The sequence below is a fragment of the Diospyros lotus genome, chromosome 5 (genome assembly GCF_014633365.1).
Source record: "Diospyros lotus cultivar Yz01 chromosome 5, ASM1463336v1, whole genome shotgun sequence".
In the NCBI taxonomy this organism is placed as follows: domain Eukaryota; kingdom Viridiplantae; phylum Streptophyta; class Magnoliopsida; order Ericales; family Ebenaceae; genus Diospyros; species Diospyros lotus.
In genome coordinates, this window is record NC_068342.1 from 14,063,772 (window position 1) to 14,080,743 (window position 16,972).

At 33.8% G+C, this 16,972-nt stretch overlaps 1 protein-coding gene across 3 annotated transcripts in view; it reads right to left on the reverse strand.

The window, feature by feature from the left end:
- The window catches only part of LOC127801575 (uncharacterized), a 29,333-nt gene extending 21,734 nt beyond the window's left edge, over positions 1-7,599 (reverse strand). The window contains exons 1-10 of one of the 3 annotated variants that reach the window (XM_052336821.1): positions 7,382-7,599; positions 6,985-7,303; positions 5,815-5,906; positions 5,696-5,715; positions 4,633-4,873; positions 4,430-4,525; positions 4,226-4,341; positions 4,053-4,133; positions 2,304-2,427; positions 2,087-2,136 (exon numbers count right to left, since the gene is read on the reverse strand). In XM_052336821.1, coding sequence (XP_052192781.1) covers positions 2,087-2,136; positions 2,304-2,427; positions 4,053-4,133; positions 4,226-4,341; positions 4,430-4,525; positions 4,633-4,873; positions 5,696-5,715; positions 5,815-5,906; positions 6,985-7,301 — 1,137 coding nt within the window. In that variant the 5' untranslated portion in view covers positions 7,302-7,303; positions 7,382-7,599. Of the gene's footprint in view, positions 1-2,086; positions 2,137-2,303; positions 2,428-4,052; positions 4,134-4,225; positions 4,342-4,429; positions 4,526-4,632; positions 4,874-5,695; positions 5,716-5,814; positions 5,907-6,984 lie in introns of all 3 variants that reach the window. The other 2 variants (XM_052336822.1, XM_052336820.1) reach the window with 2 other exon arrangements.
- Between the last annotated feature and the right edge of the window lie 9,373 nt (positions 7,600-16,972).

Here is a 16,972-nt window from a genome sequence, read left to right on the forward strand (position 1 = left end):
TGAGAAATCAGTAGGACTAAGCAGAAGTTCGATTCAGTTTGGATTTTTAGTAGTCGGTTAACGGTTCGGTTAGTTTTTGTAGAAATTTTGATTATCGGTTATCAATTCGGTTTTCGACGTCGATTTAACCAAACTAACCGAATCGATCGATGTGCAAAACAACATCGTTTTGATTGCATTATAAAAGGAAAACAGTTGACAAGGAATGACCGAACCGATGTTGCCTGTATGATCCCTCCTTTTGAGTTTTGCTCGCCCTTCTATCTTCTTCTTCTTTGACGTCCGACCTAGCCACCCCCCACCACCACCTCCGCCCCCTGTCACCACCACCATCCTCGCCTTCAGGCTTACCGACTGGAGACAAAGATGAAGACTAAGGGCCAATTGGCTAAGCGAAAGGCAAAAGCCGAAGGGCTGGCCCTTTGTCTTCATCTTCGGCCTTTCGTTTCCCTCCGACGCTAACCCAGCATCTCTCTCTTCGATTTGCACCACTGTGCTTGCCCGTCGACGCTGATGGCCCCTTCAATAAGTTTTTTGGCAACTTCTATTTTACATTAAAGCCTAGATCTACTAAAATCCAACCATTACATGCTTTTGATTTTTGGGTATGTGAGTCATTGAGCCAAAGCGAATCTAATGGTCGATTCTGATCGTTGGAATCCACTGTGAATGGTGGTCGGTGACATTTTTCTAGAAATGTGTTTTGAGTGTTTTTATCATAAAAATAATTTTCAAATCTACAAAAAATCAACTGTTGGATTAAACTCATTTTTGGATATATGAATCACCGCGATTGGGGGAATCCAATGATCGATTTCGATTATTGGAATCACCAGCCGGCTAGGTGGCCAGCAGCAACAGTAAGGCCAAACTAATATTCGATCTCTTCGGTATTTTGTGAGTTAGTTCGATTCAGTTACGATGGTTTAGGTTTCAGTTAGTTTTTTTTTTTTTTTTTTTTTTTTGGGGGGGGGGGGGTTTAGTCGGTCGATCCAATTTGGTTATTACATGCGATTTGGTTATTTCGGTTAGTGATTTTTGGTCAATTCAATAACCAAACCAACCGTTTGCACACCACTAGAAATCAACAACTCAGATCCCCTGACTCTAACTTCTCAACTTTGAACCGCTTGCATATCTTGACTCGCATAACTCACAAAGCAGCAACCAAGATACAACCGTTTGACTATGCCTTCAAAATCTAAACCTATTGCTAAGAGTTTGCCTTCGCCTTAAAGATTTGATCGAGAGTCGCACGCTCGCCTACCCAAGCTGTGACCTATTTGAAATCATTGGAATCTTGAATCTGCTAGAATCGCCTGAAATCACTACTCAACCGATTCCAAATTGACAGCTTGTTAATGTCTAGAAGTCACTGATCTGGCCAACTTCAATCCCACTTCCAACAAACGGGTGGCTTCTGATTTGCAAGTGACTATCGCCTCTGTTGCAGCTTCTTAAAATCGCCTTCAATCAACTTCCGAGAAAAGCCTTGCTCTGATACCAAATGTCGTGGCCCTATGTTTTCTTAAGGTTTAGAATGGGATTTTGAAGGAAATTGAAGAAAAAAGACCAGAATGGAAGGAGAAAACAGAACATAAAGATGGAGAAATTGAGAAGAAAGGGGGAGGGTTCAAACGAAATAGTGAGGGAGATAAGGATTGCGAGGCAAAACAGAATGGATTCATTCAATCAATAACTACCTATTTTCTATTCAACAGCCTATTTCTAGGCTGTTTATGTCCCTACTATTATTAACAAACTAACAAACTCAAGTACACACTACACAACCTAAGGTACAACTAAGGGAAAATACAAATAAGAAACAATTACAACTAATGCCCTAGGGGTCATGACATCAAGGAAATGAAAGATAATTCAAAAGAAGGCTCTAAAAGGGGCTAATCAATTAATGTTACACCCAACCACAATAGTTTATCTACTTATTAGAATCACTTAAATCTTTCATGAGAAGAATAAATCATTAAAAAATCAATAAGAAATAACCCCTTTAAATAAATCTATTTGCAATTCGCACTTAAAACTTCTAAAACAATCAAAGCAAGATTGTGGATGGCATACTAACCAATCTCCTAAGAACTGCATCATCCAATTCTTGTGGCTTATTAGTTGCACCTGCATTAACAAAACAGACGAGTTAATAACAAGAAATTGACAAAAGATTAACCCTAAAAAGGGACCAAAAGAGTATTACATCCTCATTATCTTCAAGCAATAACATTAAATAGTTTATCTAAATAAGCCCAAATATTTTTCAGGATCCATAGAACTCAAATACTCACCAATAACAATCACTAGATCGTCAGAATTTGAGGTCACCCCATCAAACTGAACTAGAAATTCTGACTTTAATCTTCTGCTTGAATCATGCTCATTTGCTAACCTTGTTGACATGATGCTATCAATCTATTAACAACAAGGGTAAGTGTGAGAATTTAGAGAGAGCGAGAGAGATGGTTTAAAGGATATCTCTATTAGTTACAAACTAAGAGATGGCAGGTGGTTATTTCTTTTGTGGTGAATAGGCTGAGTCAGTTCTTATCCTCCCCTAAAATGTAGTATTGATTAGCTTGTAAACATCTACTTCGATATCTTAAGGGCACAATTGATTTGGGGCTGGTGTTTAGACCTATGGCAGGTGCTCTTTCTTTGATTGTGTTCACAGGACCATGCCGGGTGTAAGGTTACACGGTGGTCCACTAGTGGTGTCTGTGTGTTTCTTGGTCCAAATTTGATCGTCTGGAGTTCTAGGAAGCAGTCAGTGGTGGCTCAGTCTATTGGTGAAGCAGAATACTAAGCCATGGCTCAGGGAGTTACTGAGATATTGTGGTTATAGTCATTGTTTTCTGAACAAGCCGAGACAATGGGATCTAGTCATAGCCCAAGCGGAGTTTGCCTACAACAACATCGTGCATAGTTCAACAAGAAGATCACCATTTTCCATCGTATACATGAAAGTTCCTAATCATGCATTGGATTTGGTGAAGTTGCCGAAGGTACCAAGTTTTAGTGTTGCAGCTAGTGACTTAGTCGAGCAAGTTCAAGCGGTTCAAGAGGATGTCAAGCAAAAGTTGCACAAAGCTCATGAGAAGTATAAGGCGACAACTGACAAGCATAGGAAGCACAAGATATCTGAGGTTGGAGATGAAGTCATGGTGTTCTTGAGGAAGGAAAAGATTCCAATCAAAAAGCAAAACAAGCTCAAGCCAAAGAAGTATGGTCCTTATAGGATCACAAAGAAGATCAATGACAATGCTTATATTGTGGATTTGCCTAATCATATGGGTATTTCCAAAACCTTTAACGTTGCTGATCTTTCTCTGTATTTGTTGGATGTAGAGTAATCATACTCGAATCATAATTTGATGACGAATTCTTCTCAAGTGGAGATAAATGATGCGGTCACTAACCGGTCCCAAAACCGGTTCAAGAGACAAGATGGAAGGAAATTCAAGAGCCGGTCCAAACCGGCCAAAAGCGGACAGCCTGGCCCAACCCGACCAGTCAAGAACCAGCCCAAAAAAAGAGTTGAAAAGTCATCAGGGGCCGAAAATTCCTATCTTCATATTCTTTTAGGACTTTTACTTCTATTTTACTTTATATGTTTTAGGATTTTAATTCTACTTCATATTTGTTAGGGTTTTATTTCTATTAAGATTCTAGTTGGATTTTATTTACAATATTAGATGGATTAGCTGTACACTATATATATGCTTATTAGTTAGGGTTTGTAATCAGCTTTTCTTTCAATTAAATTTTCCAGCAACCTATTCAGTTTTATCAGCAAGCTAGATTCAGCTTTGCGCCTGCTCGAGGGACACATTTCGGTGTTGAAACTTGCTTCTTTCAAGGTCTCTTTCGTGTATTTTCTCTACACACATGCTTCACGTTGTGTCATTAGGGGCCTTCTAAAAGGTATCCCCCTGACCAACAGCCTGTAACAGCTCTAGTACTCCTACTCAGCATAATGGAAATTACAAGAAATTTAAAGTAATAGACGCTTCTACCCTAGGAGCGTGACAGCAGTTTACCTCATCAATGAAAATAACAGATGGCTGTCTAGATACAGCAACCATAAAGAGTGCCCTAACGAGCTTTTCACCTTCCCCCACCTATTCAAAATTGAATTACTAGAGCTTCAGTTATAATTACAAAATAAGAATGTCTACCAGAAAATTAATATAGGAAACCAGGATGGACATACCCACTTTGATGTTAGGGAAGAAGCAGAAACATTGAAAAATGTTGCCTGTGACTGTGAAGCAACAGCTTTGGCAAGCATGGTCTTTCCAGTACCAGGTGGACCAAAAAGAAGCAAACCTAGACAACAAAGGTAATTTCTTTACAAAGACCTTATTCAAGTGTGACAGGATTTTTTTTTGTGAAGGTTAAAGATCCAAGAGATTACCTCTAGCAGGGCGACGAAGACCAGTAAACAAGTCTTTTCTTTTAGTTGGTAGAATTACCATCTCCAACAAAGCTTGTTTTGCCTTTTCAAGACCAGCTGCAAGAAAAAGCAATGAGATGTAAAAGTATAGCTTCTTAAAGTTGAATGTTGAGCAAAAGAAACTGACAAGAGAACTACAAAGAAAGCATCCAACAGGCTCTAACCAATATCTTCCCACTTAACAGAAGGACTCCTGTCTACAATCGTAGAATTTATCATTTCAACCAATTTTGAATCACAACCGGAACCAGTGTCTTGTGCAGGCTTTGAGCTTACAACATTATTTGTCTGGCTTCTCAAAACTGAACCATGTCTATGGGAACCAGCAGACTTTGGGAATGCATGTTTTCTAGCATTAGACGCTGTTGATTGAACTGCTGTTGCTTGTGCCTTAGCAGAAGTGTTCTATAAAGGAAACATTTATGACAACATCAGAGGGGCAACCCAATATAGCCCGGAAAAGTCCTCAACTTCATATCAATTAGCAGTGTTGAGTTGTTAAAAACCAACAAAAATGATAAAATAAAATGACAGAATCCTTAGAAATGAGAAAAGTCAGGGGCATGCACTCGCTAGATATGCAGTAATGAAGAAAGAAAGATACACCTTGAGTATTAGAAGAAAATAGATTGAGAAGGTCCATGCAATTGTTCTCCACAATGAAATTTCCAGATCAGGTTTGCATTTCATGTAGTTCTAGATAAGCAGTTAGGTTCCTATGCTTTTCACATTATAACATCCCAAAACCAAATCTTGTTTTATGCCCTCATTACATAACCTGCTCTAAGAGCACCTATACACAGGACCAGTAAAGTATTGATCCTTGGACTAACTGTTGTAGGGGCAGCAAACAAACCCAGTTAAACCTGTTTACTGATAATCTTTTACATGTTCTTTCCAGCATAACAATCTTTTACCCACAACTTTCCAAATTAATATTGCGCACTTGGCATATAGCTGATTTGAAGTCCATGCACAAAATCTATTTATCCAGATATAATTTTATTCTTTATTCATTTATTGTATTTATTTTATTGCATAATTTTTTCTACTTTCCTTTTCTAATGAGAATTTGGAGCTCAACTGAAAAGTTTAATCCCAATCCCAAAGGGAAATGACAGCTACCACAAATAACATCTGGAAAAGGATCTGGCACCAAGTAATAAGTAATTTGGGTTTAAGGGAACCATAAGGCACGCATTTACAGGTAGTCCAAGTAGTCCATACCTTAACCATTGATGTATGACCTGGAGGACGAAAAACAGGAAGTCAGTACTTCTTCAAGATCCATGTCAACAAAGAAAGCTTTTGCTGTAAGAAAGTTATAAAAAAAATTATATCTGAACCTGTTCGGCGACTTAGAGTTTGAAGTCTTTCCGAAACATGGCCCTGCCATTTTGATATATTGTTGCGAAGAGATTTCACCTTCTCATGTTCACTGTTAGTATGGAGTTGGATTAGAATGCGACAAAAGAAATACATTTCAGGACCATTTGGTTGCGCAAGAAAACACAACCAAACAAGTTGAAAACCACATTTATCAAAATAAGACATAAGATGTGAAAACAATACTCTGCCTCATCGCGGCTGCAAAATTCCAATTCTAATCTGGAAAAGCAATTTCCCTGTTAATACTAAAAGGCTCTATCCAGGCTTCTTACAACTAGACCATCATGGAGTCAAGCCAACTTCATGTAGTGTTTTCAATATTTAACAACCATTAAAGTTGTCAACTTGATGAGAGAGAAATAGGTGACCATCGCAAACAAGGATCGGCTTGAACCTCAATCTAGCCATCAGATAGAAATTAGCTTCCTATATATAGCAATAGTATGCTCTCAAAAATATATCCTGTGAAACCCCTGTTTTCCCCAAAAGCTTCAACTATTTGGAATTGAGCTGAATAACACCTATAAAGTTATCTAAACCTTCCTCCCCCAAGTGAAAGACAAGACACATTCGAGATGAGAAAGTATTTTGTGCCTTTGAGGCAAAGCATCAGCAAAAAAATTGATGCCCCAAACGAATGAGCCGTTAAAATGTGTTAATGGTAAGGTTAAATTCAGAAACGTATTAAAGGAGGGAAATGAAAAATGTAATGCACTACAAGGAAGAACACACGGATAATAATACATAAATCAACCTTCAGTCACAGCAGTTTGGAGCTCGGATTTGCAGAGGAAAAAGAGCAGAAAGGAAAATGCTAGGAGAAAATAAAAATGAAGAAATGTATGGTAGATTTAATTACTTTTTTTGTGATGTCAGAGATAACAACATAAATAGACGTATGTCAAAAAAAATACTTTTTTCATTTTTGGGGGGTTTGATTATCCATTTAAAACATATACATCTACGTAAATTGAGCTTTAACACTCTTATCTTGGAAAATCTTAATTCCAAACACAGCATTAGGCTCTAGAAATCAGAGCTAACAGTGAAGAACTTCTAAGAGAAAACATACATATAGATACACAAATATATACACAAGAGTCTTGGTCATGGACAAGATTGGCTACCTAGAGCTGATGTACGAGGGCACGGGCGTTGAAATGGCCTCCATCAATATGCGCTGAGCATTCTGGTAATGCAGAATCGCGTCATCAGGCAAACCCCACTCTTCGGCCCGAAAGGCCTTAGCGATCTCCTCTTTGGCCAAATCGAAATAGCCTTTGAGCTTATACGCAATTCGCTCGTTCGAGACCGAAGTCCCCGCCACGCTCGCCATTGTCGAGTGATCGGAGGAGCTAGGGTTTTGCTGAGTCTCGTATGAGGAAGATGAAGGAGAAGACAGGATCGAGTTGAAGGAATCGATTATGCCCTTGAGAAAACTCATGTCTGAGAGGTGAATTCGAACTTCGAATTAGTAAATTTTGGCATGGATACAGAAAGATTGAGATGGGATGATTATCTGACCATATTGGAGAAATCGCGATCAAATTTCAACGATTCTGAACAGTGGAGTGCTTGAATTTATAGTCTGAAAAGTGAAAACGGATTGATGAAACGATGATCGGAAGTCGGAACGGTTTGTGTTTGGAATAAATAATAATATGAATAAATAAACCCTAAACCTCAAATCCATCCAACCCATCTCCCACCAGACCGATTCGAACTGCATGCATGATACCAGTCTCGTAAAAAGTGTAATCGATTGTATTTTGATAATTTTTAAAAATAATTGAAGTGATTTAATTTGATTTTTGAATTTGATAAATTGCAAAACTGAATAGTATCTCATAAAATTAAGTTTTTTATGTTTAAATATTTTATTTAGTTATAAAATTATGAATTTTTATTAATTATCAAATAAAATAACATATTTGTAATTTTTGATTTAATGCTTTAGAGCACAGTTCTTGAAAAAATAAAAGCACCATCAACTTTTTAGCCTTAAGTATGCTAATTAGTAATTTGGATAGATTTGGTTTAATTGATAAATTTCAAGTTTATTTTTCTTTTTTTATTTTAAAATAAAAATAAAAAATATTATTCTGTTGCCATCTTTGTGTTATGTTTGTTTGTTGTTGTTAATTGCTACAATTGGAATTGCTTAAAATCATGGACATGTTTAAGTTGTGATTTTGGTAGTTAGAAGCATGTTGGCCCGTTTGTTACAACTTAATTAAAGAAATTATAGTTTCTAACTTATTAGATTATAGCTTCTAAAATTTAGAATAAGTTGTGAACATGTTTGTTGCAACTTCTTAAAAGTTGTAGTTAAGTAGTTGTGGTGTTTGATATCATCTGTAAAATAACTTATTTTTGTATAATTGTCTATAATACCCTTAGTAGTTATAAAATGATAATTTAAAAATTAATTAGTGTATATGTATAAGTTTCAAGTGTTATAAAAAAATTAATTAGAGTATAGAGAGAGAGGAAGATGGTGAAAGAGATGAAGAGATCTGAAAATGGAGATGGCGGTGGAGAAGAAAAACCCATGATTGCGTAGACAAGAGGGTAATTCTTTGTTAAAAATAAAGGCAAAATTGTCACAAAAATGTAATCATTTAAGCATAAGTTGTAAAAGTTGGGGTACCCCAGTTTTGAAAAAACCAGCTTCTACCCCTTCTAAAAGCTAGTAGAATCTATAAGTTATAATTCTATAAGTTAAAACAAACACTATATCCCAACTTTTTTAAAGTTAGAAGCTAAAAGTTATAGCTTTTAAGCTGCAACAAACAGACCCAATATCTTATTGTGATTTGAAATGTATGCAAATCACTTAAATAGTCTTTATTAAAATGAATAAAATAAAATTGTATTAATATAAAATTAAAATATTTTTTAAATCAAAATATGGAATAGTTAAAATAAAATTAGAAAGCGTTTCAATATTTCTATTAGTTTGTTAAATTTTTTAAAAACTCATTGAGAATTATACTTTTTATTTCTATATGTTTGTTAAATGTATATGATAAGTACTAAAATAAGATTTTTTTACCAAAATATCCCTATTATCAAATTCATTGAAAACTATATGTTAACATCAATAACAAATTTATGATTAAAATAATATTTTATGATTAATGTGAATTATTAAAAAAATAAAGATAAAAATTAAAATTAATATTTTATTTTCTAAATTCATGTTCAAAAATAAATTATAAAATGACTCAAAAAGTAAAATTAATTATTAATAGAATTATAATAATTCAACTTAGATAACTAAAAATTGCCAAAACATATTTTTCATATTAGATAATAAAATTGAATAAAATAATTTAAAAGATCAGTAAAAGAAATATGCGAGGGATAGCGAAAGAAATGGGGAGATCTGCCAACAAGGTTAGCAGACAATGAAGCCAAAAGGGAAGACCAATGGTTGCCGAACGATGAAGTGAAGGGGAAAGATCGGTAAGCAGACAAAGGACACCTATAGTGGCCAAACAGTTTAGTGGCAAGAAAGATTGATGAGTAAAGGTTGTCGGACGATGAAACTAAGGAGGAAAAAGTAGATTAACGATTGCTGGATGGTGAAGCGATGCAGAAAATAAGACTAACAATGGTCGAACGATTTAGTGGCGAGGAAGATCGATGAGCAAGGGTTGCCGAACGATTTGGTGGCAAAGAATATGTGCGGACGATTTGGTGGCAAGAAAAAAGATGAACATGTGAGAAAAGAAATGGATGAAACTTTTATACAAGGGGCATATGAGTAATTTATATTTATCTATAAAATTTCAGATAAATTTATCTGGAGGGCGCTAAATAAATTTATTTGTAAAAAGTTAGATAAGAAGTTACATGAGATTTTTTCACGAATTGTTAGATAAATTTAACAAATATATTGAAAAAATAAAAAGTCTAGAATAATTTCCATATCTTACATTTTTCACCCACATATATTTGTTAACAAACATTACCTTATAATGTAAAATTACCCATTATATATTGCGTTAACCTCAACAGCACAATCATTGTTTGATAATAAAAATAAAATATTATTTGAATGGGTATAATAGACATATCTTAATAATAACAAAAAGAGAAATTCTATTTGCAATCACTCATTTTGCTCTCTACAACCACTTTTAACATATCTAAAATACCCTTGTTTGAAAATCTATTTTTACCCTCCCTATTGGAGCCACTTTCTCCCTCAATGAATTGCCCACTAGTCACCATACGCAACCACCCATTCACACCAAAGACGATGTGGCCAAGAACACCGGATATGATGGGGCGAAGACAAAAAATGGATGAAAATATAACTATGGAATAGAAAAACAATGACAATGCATCCGAATGATATACACACACACATATATATATACACTCATACAGACACACATATATACACATACACACATCCGAACCCATAAATAGACACATACATATATATACACACGCAGCACGCGCACACATTTATATATATATATATATATACACACACACACAATTAGCTGTAACCATTCCCTCCGGCGACAATCGCCTTTCATGGCCTCTATTCAGGGGGGCATGAAGGCCTCCCTAGAACCCTTGGGTTTGGGGGCTTCAAGGCACCCCGAACCTTGGGGTTCGAGGGAGATTAGGCTTTCTCGGAACCCCAAAGTTCGAGGGCAGCCTTCATGGCCATTGTCACTGACGAGTATGGTCGCCAATGACAGGTATGTCTGTATATATGTCTATGTATATATATATGTGTGTGTGTGTGCGCGCGCGCGCGCGCGTGTCTGTCTATGTATATATGTGTGTGTCCTTGATTTTGCAATCTTCTCTTATAAAGCTCGTCTTTGTGGATTCGAGTTGTTGGGGTTTGAGGATGTGTTTTAGAGATAACTGTGTGGGGACAACTGCGATTGTAATAGAAGAGGATATTTTTGAAAAATATTGACTACAAAGAGTTATTAACGTAGTTGTAAAGAGTAAAAGGGGAAAAATAAATTTCTACTGGTTGCAAAGAGCAAAAAAACTAGCTACAAATAGAATTTTCCTAACAAAAATTGTAACCTTTGTTGCATTTTTTTATTTTTTATTTTGAGTTACAAAATTTTTACTGAAGCTTAAAAATGCCTTGAATCTCCTTAAGGAATTTTGATTCATCTAAGTTGTCATTTCGAACAACTTAAGTTGCACAAAAATATTGAGTTACTCTTCAACCGAGTTCAATCAACCTCAGTCATCACTTCAATTGACCTAAGTGAGACATAAAAATAGAATCCATTGACAAGATCACTTTAATCTATCAAAACCTTCTAGAAAGATATAAAGTTACTTTGTTTATTGGAATTTTGGTTGATCTAAGAGCGTTGAAGTCTTAAAAGTGCTGGATCTTACTTTTCACTTGCTTTCTTGTATTTATTTGATTAATTTTTGTAAGTTAGTCATGTAAATTTTACTTAATAATGTGAGAGGATCTCTAATATATATTGTGACAAATTTTTTATTTATCTTTGTGTGTGGAGATCTCATATTTACTGTAAGGGACTTTTATATGTTTCAAGAGTGTTTATCTTGTTAAACAAGGTAATTGCATTAAGATTTTTTAATTTATGTTGATTTTTTATACTTTAGTCTAATGAAATTTTCAACCTTCAGTTTGAAGACAGGCGACATGACGTAGTCCTTTAAAATCGAATCTCTATAAAATTTTTGTATTGTTTGTGATCGATCCTTTATTAAGTACATTGAGAAATTTTAAATTGAATACAAAATATTAAAAATTTGTTAAGAACTTAAATTTTCAAATTTTAATTAAAATTTTTAACTTCAATTTTAATTTATTTTTTAATTTTTTAACTTTATACTATTAATTAGAAAATACAATTTTTTAAATTTAAAAAAAATGTTACTACTTTTTTAACTACAGAATGTTATAATATGTTTAATCATAAAATTGAAGTTACAAATTTAAAAATATATATATATATATTTTCTACAACTAAATAGATCCTTAATTTTTAGTATTTACATCATTAATCTTAGGGGAAAATACAAAAAATAAAACCTCAATTTTTACCTTTATCTTGATTATAGAATTAATTTTCATTTTTTTAATAATAACATTCAACTTTAATTTGGTTTCACTTTTGAATTATCATTAAACTTTTGTTAGTAAATTAAATAAGTAATACAGATTCTTATCGCTTAAAACATTATAACTTAAATATAATAAATGAATGTTAATAAAAAAGAAGTAGTAGTATTACATCCAAGACAATAATTAATTTGTATGTAATTTCTTTCTAGATCCTCCATGAATTGTCTTTAATATTGTAACTAAATAATAAAAAATAAAAATAAACTTTAAGAGCCCGAAATATCTAAACTAAAAATATAGGGATTCAATGGAAGCTAAATACAAAAGTTAACCAATAAAGTGTTTTGCAAAGATTTGCCCAAACCATATCGAGATGGTGATTAGAATTTACTTTTTACTATTCAAGTTGAAATTAGTATTTCTCTATCTCTCTCTCTCTTTGAGATAGTGCGACGTGGCATGAACTATATAGTCGTCTCCTCCAATCCACCAAGGTGACAACAAAGTTGGGGCCACTGTTGTTTGGGTAGAGAGATCATCACAATGGAGATCCAAACCCTTGTTGTAGTTGCCGATGATGCATGTGAAAGGATAAGAAGCAAGTTAGTTCAAGTCATTACATACAGTGTTTGTCATGTCGCCTTGGTTGTGGTCGTTGTCTACTGTCGTGTTGCAGAGCCAATTGCTGGAGAAGTGACCTACAAATTGCTAGTGTTTGTGTTTGAAGAGCAAATCACTATGGGGGTAAGGGAGAGGGAAGGGGAAGGAGAAGGGGAGATCCCTCTGTTTTGGTTTGAGAAAGAGATTCATTCGTCGTTGTTAGGAGAAAAATCTTGGCTATAGAAGAAGTGTTTACACTGTCGAATAGCAATAGCCCTTCTATAGGAAACATTATTGTTAAAATCTTAATTCAACGTTATGATTTTACGATTTTAAGTATCGAAGACCCCTAAATGATTCAAATTGCATACAAAATTAGAATTTGAGGTAAAATCGCATAAAATTGATATTTAAATTGGTAACATAACGATTAAACTTGTGATTTTACTTTTTTGCACTTACTTAGGCTTAGATACGGAATTCAATTTCGTCTCTAAGCTTGACCAATCACGATTAAACTGATAAGGGTTTCTATGCATTCTCAATCAGAAACCTTTATCAATTATCTATCTCTCTCTCTTTTCTTCATTTTCCCTCACTACGCAGTTGCTCGGTGCTCAATGCTCAGTGATTGCTCGGTGTTCTACTCAGTAGATGCTAGGTAATAGCAAGCCTTACTGTCTTAATTAATTAATTACTTTATCAAATGCCTCTTGTTTTGGGGTTGGGTGGTTCATTAATTAATTACCTGTTTTTCTTGATTTACTTGTGTAATCAATATTAAATCAAGTAAAAATTCTAACTTAAATATGATGGAAGACATTGGAAGCGTTCTCGAAATAATTTTCATCTATATTTTGCCTCTAAATTGTATATATTTTGCTTCTAAATTGCTTATACCAACCTATTAGTTTTGAGTTATATTTTGGAAACGTCATATTTTGAACTATATTTTACCTCTAAATTGTATATACCAACTTGTTAGTTTTCATCCATTGATTTATGTTTACTGTCATTAATTTGTAGTGTGAATGTGTGGTGCTACTTGCCACTTATCCTACGAGTTGTTTGTTTGAATTTTTATTTTAAATAATACATTAGAAGAAAAAATAAGATGTTTGAATTTAATTTGGATCATGGGATCAGGATTATTATTTACTAATACTTGATAAAGAATGTCAGTAACTGGTTTTTCAAACCCTAAAGTTATAAGAAAAAATGTAAAAGGAAGTAGGTTTGATATGGGATGGTAATATGCCATTGATGTGAAAAATAACTCAAGAAAAGTGAAGTGCAAATTTTATAATAAGATATTTTCTAGAGGTATTTTTTATCTTAAGCATCACTTAGCTTGTACTCACAAAAATGTGGAGTCTTGTCTAAATGTTCTAGATGATGTTAAAAATGAAATTTTGGTGATGAATGCTAAAGCTATTGAAATAAAAAGAAAGATAATTAATAGCATTGACGATTTTGAGAATGAGGATGATGAGATGCAACAAGTTAAATCAAAACAAAAAGGTAAGAGTACTACTTTGAAAGCTTTTTGTGAAGAAGGAGAAGTGTGCAAGCACGATTAGAAGTGGTCAAACAACCATTACTACAATGTTGAAAAGAGAACTAAGAAAATGTTGTTATCAACAAATTGCTAAATTTTTTATACATGTGTAATTCCTTTTAATTGTGCAAGGCATCTTGAGTATGCAAAAATGTTTGAACTAGTAGGCAAATATAAATGTGGACTTAAACCTCATTCCTATCATGAGATTTGAGTGAAATATTTATATAAAAAAAAAGTAACTCATACCATGGTATTGCTTGAGTAGTACAAAGTTGAATGGAAAAAAATATGTTGCTCAATTATGTCAGACAGATAGATTGATAAAAAAAGGCATTTAATTTGTAATTTCTTGGTTAATAGCCTAAAAGGGACAATTTTTTTTTTTTTTTTTTACCTCAATTGATACATATGATGTTTCTAAAATTGTTAATAAAATGTTTGAGATGTTAGATGCGATAGTGAAGAAAGTTGGAAAGGAGAATGTGGTACAAGTTGTAACTAATAATGCTGCAAATTATAAAGCAACAGGTGTGATGCTAATGGAGAAAAGAAAATAGTTGTATTGAACTCTATGTGTTTGCCCATCGTATTGACTTGATATTGGAGAGTTTAAAAAATAAACTCAAAATCCATGCTACGACTATTACAAAGGCTAAGAGAATATTAACTTACGTTTATTTAAGAACTCTTCTCATTTTCATATTTAGGCAAATTACAAAAGGAAAAGACTTGATAAACCAGTTGTTACTCACTTTGCAACTGTATATCTAACTTTAGGTTGTCTTAGTGGGCTAAAAGGTGCATTGATGACAATGTTCACTTCAAAGTCATAGAAGTCTAGTATAGGTTCGCCTCACAACAAAATAGGAAACAAGTTCAACAAATAGTGTTAGATTCTAGATTTTGAAAAAATATAATTTCTTATTTGAAGGTAGCATTGCCATTTGTAAAATATCTTTTATTGGTTGATTCAGATGAACAATTGGCTATGGGCTTTCTTTATGAGGAGATAAATCAAGTTAGAGAAAAGATCAAAACAAATTTTAATAATGTAATAAAAAAGTAGGTTATCATTTTACAATCATTGTATTCTTTTACATACATCTATTTATTTAATTTTAATATTTTTTTATGTATCTTTGAGCCAATTTTAAAGATTGTTAATGAAAGATGAAAATTTCAATCGCATAAGAGCAATTCCAACAGGAGTTGCCATTCGGGGTGCCATCCTCGTAACTGTCGAAATGGCACCCCAAAACTAGGTTGCACGGAAACGAAAATGGGAGACATTTTCGATAGGAAACGGAAATGCAAAAACAACATTTTTAAAAAAAATTAGGAAACGGAAACGCGGGATAAACTGTAAATTTTAAAAATATAAGGATTTTTTTATAAATATAATTTTTAATATAAAAAAATAAAAAACTATTCAAACATAAATAATAAATATAAATTTTATAATGTATTACAAACATATATAAAATATATATATATATGCTATTAGGTTCATATATATATATATATCTTTGCATGCATATTTATGTTGCATCTTTGCATATGTATACATAAATAAATATATATATGACTGTTGGGCGCCGAAAAGAGGAAGCTAGGGATGTGAGTATAAATATATATATATATATATATGACTGTTGTGTGTAATGGATGTGCGCAATCTGGGCGCAGGAAACACATTTCTAGTTAGAAACACGTTTCTGGTTATATTTCTTAAATTTTGAAATGGCCAAAAACTTTTTAAAAATTACACAAACGGCCCGAAAAACGTTTCATGCCGTTTCTTCCATTTCCAAAACGGGAAACGGTTCGGAAACGCCGAAATGGCGCCTCCGAGCCGTTTCCATGCTTCACAGCCCTAAAATACAAAATGTCCACTCCAACGGGAGTGGCATATGAAGTTGTAAAATGACAACTTCATTTTTTCGGTACCATTTTTACAACTCCTGGAGATAGAGAAATGGAGGTTGCATTTGCAACGATAAAAAATCCAACGACTATATTTTACATTATATATATATAGATATATTTACCTCAAACAAGTGAAGCGAGACAGAGCAACCTAGAACTAGAGGCAAATCGATCAGCAGCGAGGCAGCAATCGACCAGCGAGGGAAATGCTTGGGCAAGGGCGAGCAGCGCGAGAAGAAGGCAAGGGCGAGGGTGAGGGAGAGGCAACGACCGGTGAGGCGGCAACTGGTAAGGGTAAGGGGGGCCATCCATGAGAGGCAGGAGCAAGATTGCAAAGAAAAGAATGTTTCGGAAGTGAAGAGATAGAGAGGTAAAGGTATGTATTTATATATTAATTAATCAATTATAAATGTTTAGGAGGTGTTTGGGGAGTTGCAGAAACAATTTTGTTAGTTAATTGTTAGAATTATATATATTAATTTTAGTTAATTGTTAGAATTTAAATTAATTGTTAGAATTTATTTTAATTTATTATTTTATGCTCATTCTTTAAATTGATTATATTTTTTGGTTTTTATAAATGGATTCGCAATTTAAGGGTTCTTTCATTGATTTGCTTATGAGTAACATCGATTTATATGATGATACTATGCGGCTCAATCCCGTAGTATTGGCGCCAGTGCAAGATGAAGCCATTCCAAGAGTGAGAAAATTGCAAAAGACAAAGAACTTCTCTCAAGAAAAAGATAAATTAATTGTGTCTGCATGGCTTAACAGGAGTAAAGATGCAATTTCTGGGAATGAACAACAAGGTGGTGCTTTCTGGCATCAAATATTGAAATACGTAGAATTTTATGGAGACAATCAAAAAGAGCGTTCGCAAGCTTCTATTAAAAACCGTTGGACTGATATAAATGCAAAATATGTCAAATTT